The sequence below is a fragment of the Haematobia irritans genome, chromosome 4 (genome assembly GCF_050003625.1).
Source record: "Haematobia irritans isolate KBUSLIRL chromosome 4, ASM5000362v1, whole genome shotgun sequence".
NCBI classification, from domain to species: domain Eukaryota; kingdom Metazoa; phylum Arthropoda; class Insecta; order Diptera; family Muscidae; genus Haematobia; species Haematobia irritans.
In genome coordinates, this window is record NC_134400.1 from 61,887,577 (window position 1) to 61,901,936 (window position 14,360).

Genomic DNA, 14,360 nt, shown 5'->3' on the forward strand with positions numbered 1-14,360 from the left:
CCATGTATTTTGTCTTTGTAAAAATAATTTTCGAGCGGAGAAAAATATATGTTGGCAATAAGCATTTAAATGGTTCTCAAATGCCGCAAACATGTTCTATTATTTAAATGATAGAATTTGAGACCATTATATGGTCAGGAAAATCATGTACCTGACCATTCAATTTTTTTTTTACTTTTTTGCAAAGAAAAAAGTATTTTTATAGTTTACGTATAGATATGTCTACAAGCATTACATGGCCATAAAGACCATGTACATTGTTTTCGTGACCATTTAATTTTTTTAATTTTTTTGCAGCGACAATAATTTTATAAAAACATTGAGCAGGTACACACGATCTTCATTTTGCGCGTCAGTCGTGTGTTGATTGTTTCTTGGAATGGACGGAGAATACGGAATTATTGTGTTTTGTGTTAATTTATTTATTCAGAAATGGCACGTGGTTTTATGTGAATACAAAAAAGGAAAGTGTAATTGAAACAAATGTACCTGGTTTTTGTTCTGCATTTTGACATATGGTATAATTTATTTTTATTTGCAGTTATATGATGTCTGTGTTTGTACATTTGATGGGCACGAAGTAAATATGGAATGATTTCTTATTGTTGAACTTGAACCAAACTAGAGTGTGTAAAAATATGTGAAGTTTGCTTGCACAACATTATAAATACAAATAAACAATGAATTAGTTTATAAATAAATAAAAACAAATAAATAAAGTTGATTTTGTGTTTTCTTTTCTCAAGTGGCGTCCTTTTTTCGACGACGAAAAAAGTTTTTTCATAAAAATCAAAACATTTTAGGTTGTGACCATGTTCTTTTAACTAGAAGAAAAACATTTTTGACGAATAACATAACATTTTAGATCGTGACCATTGTCTTTTAATGGAAACAAAATTCTTTTTATCAATATAATAACATTTTAGATGAGGACAATTGTATTTTTCTTAGAACCATGTTCACTGAGCCAACATGGTTGCAGGTTAAAATGTTACATGGTCGCCGCAAAAATAGCTGCTATCATATTATTTTGCTCTTCGAATATGATTGTGGCAATCATGTTTCTTCTCTGCGTGTAATCGATACCTGTCATCGATGTAATCGATATGTTTGCGCGTGGGTTGTTTTTTTTTTTTTAGTTGGTATACGGGTTGTTATGGTATACGGAGATATTGTTAAAAAATAATATTGCTATTTTAATAAAATTTTAAATTAGTGAGAAAAATATTCGTTTTTTGAAAATTGGTTTATAAAAAAGAAAACACCATCAGAATAACAACCCCTTCATTCGATTTCATTTTGGAATCTTCAATTATGAGGTAATATTCAGTGAAGCTAACCTTTTGTGAAAAAATTGGTTTATAATTTTTTTTTGTTTATATTTGTAGGTATTGAAATTGTAATCGGTAGACAAAATTGCTAGGCAGCAACTTACTCAAAGTGAAAGGTACTAGAAGAAGACAAAAATGTGTTTTAATATTTCAAGGCCAGTCGATGCTGTTGATTCTAAATAAATATATTTAATATATTAATAAACCATGTCTTTTATTGAAGAAAAAATTGCTTATATAAATACATAAAATTGTGTTTAAAAAACGAAGTTAAGCAGTTCTAAAGTTGAAGTAAAAAGTTTACCACAAATATATACGATTTGTCCAAATGAATGAAAAAAAGTTCAATAAAATCATTCCATATATGAATCCAATTCAGTTAAATTTTTTCATTCTGTAGTATAGTGGTACATAAATATAGGAAAATGTTAACTAATATATGGAATACATTCTACCTAATTTCTACGAAACAAACAAATAAAAATGTCTTTGGTGCTATACGAAGTTCAACTTTCTTCACAATGAGTTCATTTCAACTTAAAGAAGGGGTCACATTTTTCTGGGTGGTGCATCCCAATTCGGCTATCCAAAAAGGAAGTGCCACATTCACTTTAGCAAATTTTGTGAAGTACATATGATTTTATATGTTATGTTTATATGTTCTACAATAATTCAAAACAAGTAAGTAAAGTAGAAAGTCGGGCGGAGCCGACTATATCATACCCTAAACCACCATTACAGAATTAGTAATCATAAGCATTTGTGGGGTAACATATAGGTCTGGGAGATAAACCGCAGTTGCATATTTAAGAAAATTAGAAAAGTTTCCTACTTTCCCATACATTCCCAAATAATTTTTCCTACTATATTTTTCGTTAAATTTAAAAAATTTTACAAAACAAAAATGGTTCTAAGTACTTTATTATCTTTAAACATGAATATGCAACGTATATAACTTAGAATATAAATTTGTATTACCACCACGGTTGCCACAGTTGGTAGAATTCTACCCAAATTAGTAATCTTTTTTGTTAAATCTCTACAAAAATAAAATTTTGGAAAAAGTTTCTATAAACAAATTTTTGTGAGAAATTTTTCTATAGAAATAAAATTTTGACAATAAATTCTATAGAAATAAAATTTTGAGAAAAAATTCCACAGAAATAAAATTTTGAGAAAATTTTTTATAGAAATAATATTTTGAAAAAAATTTCTATAGAAATACAATTTTGACAAAATGTTCTATAGAAATAAAATGCTGACAAAATTTTCTACAGGAATAAAGTTTACCACACATTGTTAAAGATCAAGCCTTGCCGGCTTCTAATTTCCTCCTCTAGAGCCACCAAAATGTAAAAATTATTACAAATTGTGTTGAGTGAAAATGTCCTACATTGTGGCCCTACGTCCCTACAAGACGCTAAATATTAGAAAAACCCTACATATAGGGAATTTCCCCTACTTCTAGCAACACTGGCTGTGTTGATATTGCACCTACGGAGTTAGTATGTCACTAATATTGAGCCCATTATTAAAAAAGAGAAAATCGTTAAATTAGTGTGGGTAATAAATCAAAATTTGTAAAAATCGAGCAATATTCTTATGTAAAAGCTACAAGTACGTATAAATACGATCGGTTAGTACATCAAAATTTGAAATTTGAGTAACATTGGTTAATAAATAAGAGTATTATGGCCAAATTTGGGAAAATAGAGCGATGCATATATATGGAAGCTATATCTAAATCTGAACCAAATTGCATAATATTTTGCGGGTTTGATAAATACCACAAAAGGTTACCTTGCGCAAGATTTGAGTAAGATCAGTTAAGAAATGAGGCCTGTATGGTCAAACATAAGGTTATTAGGGGCGAATTTTTCAAAATCGGGTGATACATATATGGGAGCTATATCTACATTTGAACCGATTTCGATGAAATTTTGCACTATAGTTAGTACTATAGCGGACTGGGTCTAGCCAACTTTTAGTAAGATCGGTTAATAAATAAGGTTCTATGGCCAAATTTGGGAAAATCGGGCTATACATATATATGGGAGCTATATCTAAATCTGAACCGATTTCGAAGATTTAGTCACATGTAGTTAGTGCTATGGAAGACTACATTTAGCCAAATTTGAGTAGGATCGGTTGATAAATAAGGGTTTTTTGACCAAATTTAGAAAAATCGGGCGGTACATATATATATGGGAGCTATATCTAAATCTGAACCGATTTCGGACGGACGGACACCAAGCGCTAGATCGACTCAGGAGGTGATTCTGAGTCGATCGGTATATATTTTATGGGGTCTAAAATCAATATTTGTAGTAGGCACATTTTTTGGCCGATCAAACTTATTATACCCTGACCACTATGTGGTTTAGGGTATAAAAAAAATATATTTTAAATTGAAGAGTTGACCAACAAAATTTTATATTCTTTAAAATTCAGTCTAAAGGAGTTCTTGACAATAATCTTCCAATGGAATTTTTGTTGAAATTTAGTGAAAAGTACTTTTTCGCTCAAAAATACCTTTTTTGTACTTTCTTAAAAATTGTATTTTCCATCCTTGGGGAAGGTATTCATATTGATCATTATACCCTAGTGGTTAGGGTATAATAAGTTTGATCTGCCAAAAAATGTGCCTACCAGAAATATTGAATAAAATATATACCGATCGACTCAGAATCACCTCCTGAGTCGATCTAGCGCTTGTTGTCCGTCCATCCGTCCGTCCGTCTGTCCATGTATTTGTTGTTCACAGGATTCCGGTCGCAATTATTAACCGATTTTGATGAAATTTGGTACAGGCAGTTTTTTGGGCACAAGGACGAACGCTAGTGAATTTGGAAGAAATCGGATCAAATTTAGATATAGCTCCCATATATATGTATCGCCCGATTTCGACAAATGGGGTCACGTTGCGCTTTTTTTCAATCGGATCGTCACCAAATTTGGCAAAAGGTAATCTTTTCCATCGCCCTTCAAGCCTGCAAAATTTCATCCAAATCGGTTTAGATTTAGATATAGCTCTCATAGATATAGCTCCCATATATATGTATAGCCCGATTTTGACAAATTTAGCTATAGAACCCTTATTTATTAACCGATCTTACTAAAACTTTGCTAGATTCAGTCCTCTATAGTACTAGCTATATGTGCAAAATTTCATCGAAATCGGTTCAGATGTAGATATAGCTCCCATATATGTATCACCCGATTTTGAAAAATTCGCCCCTAATAACCTTATGTTTGACCATACAGGCCTCATTTCTTAACTGATCTTACTCAAATCTAGCACAAGGTAACCTTTTGTGGTATTTATCAAACCCGCAAAATATTATGCAATTTGGTTCAGATTTAGATATAGCTTCCATATATATGCATCGCTCTATTTTCCCAAATTTGGCCATAATACTCTTACTTATTTATTAACCAATGTTACTCAAATTTCAAATTTTGATGTACTAGCCGATCGTATTTATACGTACTTGTAGCTTTTACATAAGAATATTGCTCGATTTTTACAAATTTTGATTTATTACCCACACTAATTTAACGATTTTCTCTTTTTTAATAATGGGCTCAATATTAGTGACATACTAACTCCGTAGGTGCAATATCAAAACAGCCAGTGTTGCTAGAAGTAGGGGAAATTCCCTATATGTAGGAAATTCCCTAATATTTAGCGTCTTGTAGGGACGTAGCGCCACAATGTAGGACATTTTCACTCAAGATAATTTGTAATAATTTTTACATTTTGGTGGCTCTAGAGGAGGAAATTAGAAGCCGACAAGGCTTGATCTTTAATAATGTGTGGTAAACTTTATTCCTGTAGAAAATTTTGTCAACATTTTATTTCTATAGAACATTTTGTCAAAATTGTATTTCTATAGAAATTTTTTTCAAAATATTATTTCTATAAAAAAATTTTCTCAAAATTTTATTTTTGTGGAATTTTTTCAAAATTTTATTTCTATAGAATTTATTGTCAAAATTTTATTTCTATAGAAAAATTTCTTACAAAAATTGGTTTATAGAAACTTTTTCCAAACTTTTATTTTTATAGAGATTTAACAAAAAAGGTTACTAATTTGGGTAGAATTCTACCAACTGTGGCAACCGTGGTGGTAATACAAATTTATATTCTAAGTTATATACGTTGCATATTCATGTTTTAAGATAATAAAGTACTTAGAACCATTTTTGTTTTGTAAAATTTTTTAAATTTAACGAAAAATATAGTAGGAAAAATTATTTGGGAATGTATGGGAAAGTAGGGAACTTTTGTTGTCCTTGTAGGGTAAACCGAACATTTTCCCTGGCAACATTGACTATGAGCTATAGTCAGTTTGACACAAAGTACCCATAAACATGTACCCCTTAATTTTCTTAAATATGCAACTGTGGTTTATCTCCCAGACCTATATCAATGTTATCCCACAAATGCTTATGATTACTAATTCAGTAAGGGTGGTTTAGGGTATGATATAGTCGGCCCCGCCCGACTTTCTACTTTACTTACTTGTTTAGTTTTATATCCGCTTACAAAAACAACCGTAGGATTTTAATCACGGTTGCCACAGATGTACTTATTAGTACTTCAAACATTTTCTGTAGATAAATAAAAAAAAAATTTTGACAAAATTTTGTAAAGAAATAAATTTTTGACAAAATTTTCTATATAAATAAAATGTTGATAAAATTTTCTATAGAAATAAAATTTTGATAAAATTTTTTATCAAAAATTTTTATAGAAATAAAAGTTTGACAAAATATCCTAAAGAATTAAATTTTTGACAAAATTGTCTATAGATATACAATTTTAACAAAATTTTTCTTTAGTTACAAAATTTTGAAAAAATTTTCTTTAGAAATAAAATTGTCTATAGAGATTTTCTATAGAAAGAAATAAAATTTTTAAAAAATTTTCTATAGAAATAAAATTTTGACAAAACTTTCTGAAGAAATAAATTTTTGCAAAATAATATTTTTTCATAGTTTTTGGTAAGATTTTCTCCAAATGTTGGTAGATTAATTTTGTCTCAAATTTTGACCGTGACTGTAATGGTTCACATTAGTTTTCGTGTGGAAGCGAAATATAGAAACACATGCTTTTTTCGAATAAAACGTTCTCAATAAAATCGTGTTTTGGACTATGGCTTTTACAAAATCGAGATTTTCTACCCGCATGAACTTGTCTGTTTTGTCAAATTTGTAAATAAGTTTGTTAAAGACTTTCTCAAAATATTAAAATATTTTGGCAAAACTATTGTACTATAAATTTGTTATTGGCTCAAAAATGTCTACGCAAAAGGTACTAAATCATTCGCAGGGCACTACGACACTGACCAGGGTGAAACAGTATTGAACAAAGTACTATAGTACTGCATTTTCCACCCCTGACCTACCCATACCCATATAAACAGAACTCGATATTTTGTTTATGGGCTTTTTGGCAAAAAAAATGAAATGTTTTTAGAAAGTCATACAAAAATGTTCTTCTACATAGGAAAAAATAGTTCTTGTGCATTTCAAGCACAAGAAGTAAACTGCTTCAATCACGGAAATTATAATGCCAATCACTGACGCTAATTAAAATATTAATTGATCCACTTAATTGGTTTTATTAACATCTTTGCTTGATTTTTACTTTGCTTACCATATTAATTAAACCAATTAATTTGAACGAATTTTCAAATTCTAAAATAAAAAAATAAACTGAAAAAGTATTGAGTGAGGCCAAAGATTTAATGTTCTTAAAATATGAACGCGAATTTTTTGATCTAAAGTTTTTTTACTTATTCAAAAGTCGATGAACATTTCAATGAAGACTTTTAGACCTTTTAGTTAAGTAAATCGATTTAAAACTAGGTATATTTACATGATAGAAAATGTTGTTGAACTAAGATCAACTTGGCTTCAATAATTCAGAAAAATTCTTCAAAATTACAAAGCTAAAAAGCAATCAAAACTAGGTGATGTCTTTAAAGCGTTTTTACTTCAATTCTTCGTTTCTTTGGTTCGAAATCAATACAGTAGGTAACGGATATAAGCACATCTCATATAAGAAAATTATGCATATAAGAAAGTCATTAAAAATCCCATACACTCTTTTTTCTTTTGAAAAATAATTGCCTAAAAAACGCATATAAGAAACAAAAATTGTGTATTTTACTGAGTTTCTTATATCGGTTATCCACTGTACCAACATTGAAACCGGGCAAGCTTTCTTTTAGTGTACGCTCATAAGTTCGGTAGACTGAAAACTTAAATATCCATGGATGAAATACAATATTTTTTTTTTTTTTTTTGAATAGACCTTTGTCGTTACGGGTTACTCAATAAAGTATAGATTTTCAAGTAGATTTGATGGAACATATTCCTCAAGAAGATCAATACAAATAGCAAGGTTAAATTTAAAGTTTCTACATCAGAATCGAGTACTTCTACGCGAGCAAGGAAATCATATGAACTAACGCCATTCATACACTGTTAGAAAAATATGTTTTTCATATGTTTCGATATAAACAAAATGTGTTTCGGGCACAATTTTTAAACAATTTTATATTTAAGTGCAAACAAGTAATGTTCCCAAACTAACACTAAATGTTTGGAACAAGTATGTTAATATGTTAGAATATATTATGTTTGGGGCATGCATGTTTCATAAAAAGTATATGTGTGAATGTAAACATATATAAATTTACAAATTTCGAGTAAACAGCAGCAGCATTTTATGTATGTGTGCACATGTGTTTTGTTTATCATTTTGGCATTATGGGCACAATTTTTTTTCTTAGTTCGTTAAAAGAAATCGGAACGTACGAGGAGTAAGTCAAAATATTCAGGCAAAGGAAATTAACATTAAGAAAAACGATGGAAAATATACAAAAATTACAAAGTGATCTTCATAAAAATAACGAAATGGCACTATATTCATTTTAGAGTTGGGACAGTAAAATGAAAAAAGTAGGAAACAGTTAAAAATTAAACAGTAAAATGTATAAAAACAAAGTTTAGTTCCTCTTTATTAATAAGTAGTCCAAGAGAAGTTGACGGACACCTTCAAATATAAAAGCGGGCATTAAGTTCGAGTTACGCAACTAAAACAATTGAAAAAGTTTATTTTCAGTAAAATGAATTATTGAAGAAAATTAAAAGAAAAACCAGGGTCATTTTAAAGCGATAATGCCAACTTAATACCGGCCTTAAAGGTAAAAATAAAACTAAGTACAAAACACAATAAATTTTAAAATGCATTTAAAATAAATTTATGTGTATATTATAAAACTATTTATGTATGTTTATACTCGACTCCACGTTCTTCTTTTGTTAGAGTTTTTGAATTCCTTCCAAAATTTCAAACTTTTATACCAAAAACAGTTTTTATACCCTCCACCATAGGATGGGGGGTATATTAACTTTGTCATTCCGTTTGTAACACATCGAAATATTGCTCTAAGACCCCATAAAGTATATATATTCTGGGTCGTGGTGAAATTCTGAGTCGATCTGAGCATGTCCGTCCGTCTGTTGAAATCATGCTAACTTCCGAACGAAACAAGCTATCGACTTGAAACTTGGCACAAGTAGTTTTTATTGATGTAAGTCGGATGGTATTGCAAATGGGCCATATCGGTCCACTTTTACGTATAGCCCCCATATAAACGGATCCCCAAATTTGGTTTGCAGACCCTTTAAGAGAAGCAAATTTTATCCGATCCGGCTGAAATTTGGTACATGGTGTTAGTATATGGTCTCTAACAACCATGCAAAAATTGGTCCACATCGATCAATAATTATATAGCCCCCATATAAACCGATCCCCCGATTTGGCTTGCGGAGCCTCTAAGAGAAGCAAATTTCATCCGATCCGGCTGAAATTTGGTACATGGTGTAAGTATACAGTCTCTAGTGGCCATGCAAAAATTGGTCGAAATCGGTCAATAATTGTATATAGCCCCCATATAAACCGATCCCCAGATTTGACCTACGGAGCCCCTTCGAAGAGCAAAATTCATCCGATTCGGTTGCAATTTGGTACGTGATGTTAGTATATGGTATCCAACAACCATGCAGGAATTGGTTCATATCAGTCCATGATTATATATAGCACCCATATAAACCGATCCCCAGATTTGACCTCCGGTGCCTTTTGGAGAAGCAAAATTCATCCGATCTGGTTGAAATTTTGTACGTGGTGGTAGTATATGATATTTAACAACCATGCTAAAAGTGGTCCATATCAGTCCATAATCATATATAGCCCCATATAAACCGATCCCCAGATTTGGTTTTGGAGCCTCTTGGAGGAGCAAATTTCATCGGAGTCAGTTGAAATTTGGTACATTGTGCTAGTATATGGCCGTTAACAACCATGCCTAACTAGATCCATATCGGTCCATAGTTATATATAACCCTCAGATAAATCGATCCCCAATCACACAAAAATTAGTCCATATCAATAATTGTATATAGCCCCCATATAAGCGACCCCATATTTCAATTCTGGTTCCCTACGTACCGTGCAAAAGTCCTTATCGATTCGTAATTATTTGTAGACTTACCTACACCTACCTTTTTTGTCTAATAAAGGGTGATTCTTTTGAGGTTAGGATTTTCATGCATTAGTATTTGACAGATCACGTGGGATTTCAGACATGGTGTCAAAGAGAAAGATGCTCAGTATGCTTTGACATTTCATCATGAATAGACTTACTAACGAGCCACAACGTCGAATTTTCAGTGAATGGGCCCTAGAAAAGTTGGCAGAAAATCCGCTTTTTTATCGACTAATTTTGTTCAGCGATGAGGCTCATTTCTGGTTGAATGGCTACGTAAATAAGCAAAATTGCCGCATTTGGAGTGAAGAGCAACCAGAAGCCGTTCAAGAACTGCCCATGCATCCCGAAAAATGCACTGTTTGGTGTGGTTTGTACGCTGGTGGAATCATTGGACCGTATTTTTTCAAAGATGCTGTTGGACGCAACGTTACGGTGAATGGCGATCGCTATCGTTCGATGCTAACAAACTTTTTGTTGCCAAAAATGGAAGAACTGAACTTGGTTGACATGTGGTTTCAACAAGATGGCGCTACATGCCACACAGCTCGCGATTCTATGGCCATTTTGAGGGAAAACTTCGGAGAACAATTCATCTCAAGAAATGGACCGGTAAGTTGGCCACCAAGATCATGCGATTTGACGCCTTTAGACTATTTTTTGTGGGGCTACGTCAAGTCTAAAGTCTACAGAAATAAGCCAGCAACTATTCCAGCTTTGGAAGACAACATTTCCGAAGAAATTCGGGCTATTCCGGCCGAAATGCTCGAAAAAGTTGCCCAAAATTGGACTTTCCGAATGGACCACCTAAGACGCAGCCGCGGTCAACATTTAAATGAAATTATCTTCAAAAAGTAAATGTCATGGACCAATCTAACGTTTCAAATAAAGAACCGATGAGATTTTGCAAATTTTATGCGTTTTTTAAAAAAAAAAAGTTATCAAGCTCTTAACAAATCACCCTTTATATACCACGTATGGACTAACTCACAATTTAGAAAACGATTTAAGATACCACAACCCAAGTAATTCGTTTGTGGATGACAGTCTTTCGTAGAAGTTTCTACGCAATCCATGGTGGAGGGTACATAAGATTCGGCCTGGTCGAACTTACGGCCGTTTATACTTGTTTTTTACAAAATTGTTATTTTTGCAATAAAAAAAATATTTTATCCAAAAGCTCAGTCCATTTCGTTTATATCAAGCACTGTTTCTGACTGTAAATCTTTAATAACCCACATTTCGAAGTTTCATTATAAAAATTTAATATAGTAAATTAAAAAAAAAATCTATTATTGTTTGGTCGGAGCAGGGATTGAACCCACGACCTTTTGCATGTACGGCAGACATGCTAACCACTGCTCCACGTTGCCAACACATGTATGTTTCTGTTACATAATGTTATGTTTGCATGGGCTCGTGGGCGCTGCAAACTATGCTATATAAATGTAACTTATAACGATAATTGTCTACTGGTGACTATAACAGCTACGTAGCTCAGTGGTAGTGTGTTGGCTTACAAACTGTATGGTCCTCGGTTCGATTCTCCGTCCAGGCGAAAGGTAAAATTTAAAAAATTATAAAATTTAATAATTTCTTCAACATTATTTGTATTACAGAAAAACGTGCCAAGAAGTAAAAAAAATCGTGGATGTGAAGATTATGTTAGGGAATGAGCACAATCTTCTTTGGGAAAAATATAATATTTTTTATAATATTTTTGGGCTCAAAATGCTTCCAAACATATAATATGTTCACATTAAACAAACATATAGAGAGGCGATTTTTTTGAAGGTGTATGAATTGATATCTAAATTCTGTGGATTTGTATCCCCACTACTCGAATATGCAGGAGAAGTAAACTTTATTTCAAAGTTTGGGAAGGGATACGCCTTCTATCCCCTCAAAAAGTTGAATCGGGAGTTCGGGGTATATGGGAGCTATATCAAACACTTACCGGTATAAGCCAAATTTAACACATCTTTTTAAGGACCCAACTAAAAAAGTTTACTTGAATCCATAGATTGTGACCTTTCCTTAAGAATTTTTTTTATTGACCGCGCACCAAAGACGGCGCTTCTTTAAAGTGAAGGTTTTTTAGCGAGCTGTCTAATTTTAAATCTAGGCTCTATAAAATTAGGATACAGATCTTGTTTATCGAATTTTCATTTCATTATCTTTTTGCGATATTCTAACAAAGCTGTTCATGTACAAATAAAGGTTTAAAAATCCACATTATAACAGAGACTTCAAAATAAACTCCGTTTTCATAATTTCCAAACAAAAAAAGTTTTTACCAAAGATGCAAGTCCTCCAAATAAGTCTTAACCTATATTTTAAATTTTTTTATCTTTAATCCAAAGATTCAATATCTCAGTTAATTTAAAAATTATTTCAAAAACGTGTTCTAACATTCGAGAAAATTTTCGTTATTTTAAAGACACACAATCGTGGGACTCAAAATTAACAGGTTCATATCCCAAATTTAAAGAAAAATTTAAAGCAACTATCATGAACTTTCAGTAATAGTTAAAAAATTATTTTAACTAAAACTTTATTTTAAAAAACTGTGACGTCTGCAGGGCGACGATAAAAGTTTTTTTCAACAAAGTTGCTGACCATCATCTAAAATGTTATAAGCTCGAGTTTTGCCGCTAAAATCAAAAATAAATCAGTAAAGCAAGTATAAAATTATACCTCTTTGATGCAAATTTTAATATAACTTGATGCGGAATAGCCCAAAGCAACTTTTTATTCTTCAAAATGGATTAATAAAGAAGAGTAATAATGAAAAAATTGCGATTTCAGCGGCTAAACTCGAACTTATATCATTTTAGGTACTGATCATTGAAAAACGAAAAAATATCAATATTTTGGATGAGAACCATGTTATTTTTCTTAGGTGAAAATGCAGTTGTTAATTATACATAACCGGAGAATAGACCACGGATCAGTAAAAATCTTGTATGTGGTCCAATGCTTAGTTGATAAGATAAATACTGCATTAATAGTGGACCTTATTTATACCCGCATCACCCGCTTTGGCCAAGAAGGTCCATACTTTCCACATTTATTAACCGATCTTAATCGAATTTGGCACAAGGTATATCTTAATCTTAAACCTCAAAATGTCGTCGATACCGGACCAGACCTTGATATACACAGAAAAAAATTTCCATAGGTAAACTAACGCTAAATTTAACTTATTTTTATTGGAAAACTTTGGCGCCAATGATTTTCTTCTTTACTTTTAATTAATTTTTTCTTCTATGATATGATGTAGTTTCGTGAACTGCAGTTGAAAAGTACAACAGGGCATTAAAATTCCCTGGTTTTAACAACGCTTAGTGGAAATCTCAAAATGTGGAATAAAATTTAGTTCAATTTTCGTGCGAGGTAGTTCATTCTTCCTATAAAACAGTTCACTTTTTTTTCGGTGTAGATATTTCCTTATGAACGAAATTTTAAACAAAGAATGTTTTCTGTGACCTTTCAAAATTTCTTTGGAAGAGCAAATAAATATAATAATGAAAATCGTCACACTGCTTATCGTGAATTTGCACATAAATTTTGCACAAAAGAGAAATTTTAGCATTTACAATTTCCTTCGAAAACGAAACATTTTCACTTCTTCAAAAATCCTAATTTTCTGCAACAACAAGAAAACAATGAATCCTGAACAATATTTTTTCTTCTTACACTTTGAGACTTTACTTATTTATTTCATATTTATACGATTAAACCAGTTTGGTTGAATATTAAAAAAAATAGAGCTACATTTTCTTCCAAGTGTATAATAATACATATTATCATACAGCGGTTAATCCTATTTCTTTGTGTTAGGATTTTTTTAATTAAATTGCATATTTCTTCATGGGCTCATTAACGTATGGCGAACAGAAGCTCGTTGATACAAATGAAAAGCAACTGCAACCTAAACCCCCACTGTGCCTTTGAAATTCGTTCCATCGTTGCCCATTGCCAATGTCATCTTCGTTTCTCCTATATATTCTCTTGTAGCACATAACGGCACCACTGACTAACCTTTTGAATGAGTGAATTTTGACAATTAGCTTTCGTTCCCATTGTTTATTTTGCATGCTCAGTTATTCTCACTCACATCGGCTTTACCAACAGATGATATCACAACAAACTATAAACTCAATTGAATTATAGCCACATTTACAAGGTGAAAGAATTCGAGCGGTATTTTTTTTTTATTAAGGAAATAAATAAATAAAAATTAATAAAAATTCCGGGTGTTTTATAATGAGAAACCGTTCCAAGCAAAAAGTCGGCCCCGAAGATATGATATTCGTGAAGAAGAGAGCAGACCAGTGGGAGAATGAAGTAACAACGGTAAGATCTATGCTTTTATTTGAAATTTTAAAGGGCATTAGCGTATGGTGAACTTATCTTCTGCAAATGCCACAGGAAAATTCCAATTTAGCGCAGAAACGCGTCC

The 14,360-nt window shown here is 31.8% G+C and overlaps 1 protein-coding gene across 2 annotated transcripts in view; it reads left to right on the top strand.

Moving 5' to 3' along the window:
* The first annotated feature begins 13,968 nt into the window (after positions 1–13,968).
* Positions 13,969–14,360, top strand: part of cort (Cdc20/fizzy protein cortex) — a 195,807-nt gene continuing 195,415 nt past the window's right edge. The window contains exon 1 of one of the 2 annotated variants that reach the window (XM_075304425.1): positions 13,969–14,254. In XM_075304425.1, the coding sequence (XP_075160540.1) occupies positions 14,165–14,254 (90 nt within the window). In that variant the 5' untranslated portion in view covers positions 13,969–14,164. The remainder of the gene's footprint in view (positions 14,255–14,360) is intronic. The other variant, XM_075304424.1, reaches the window with a different exon arrangement.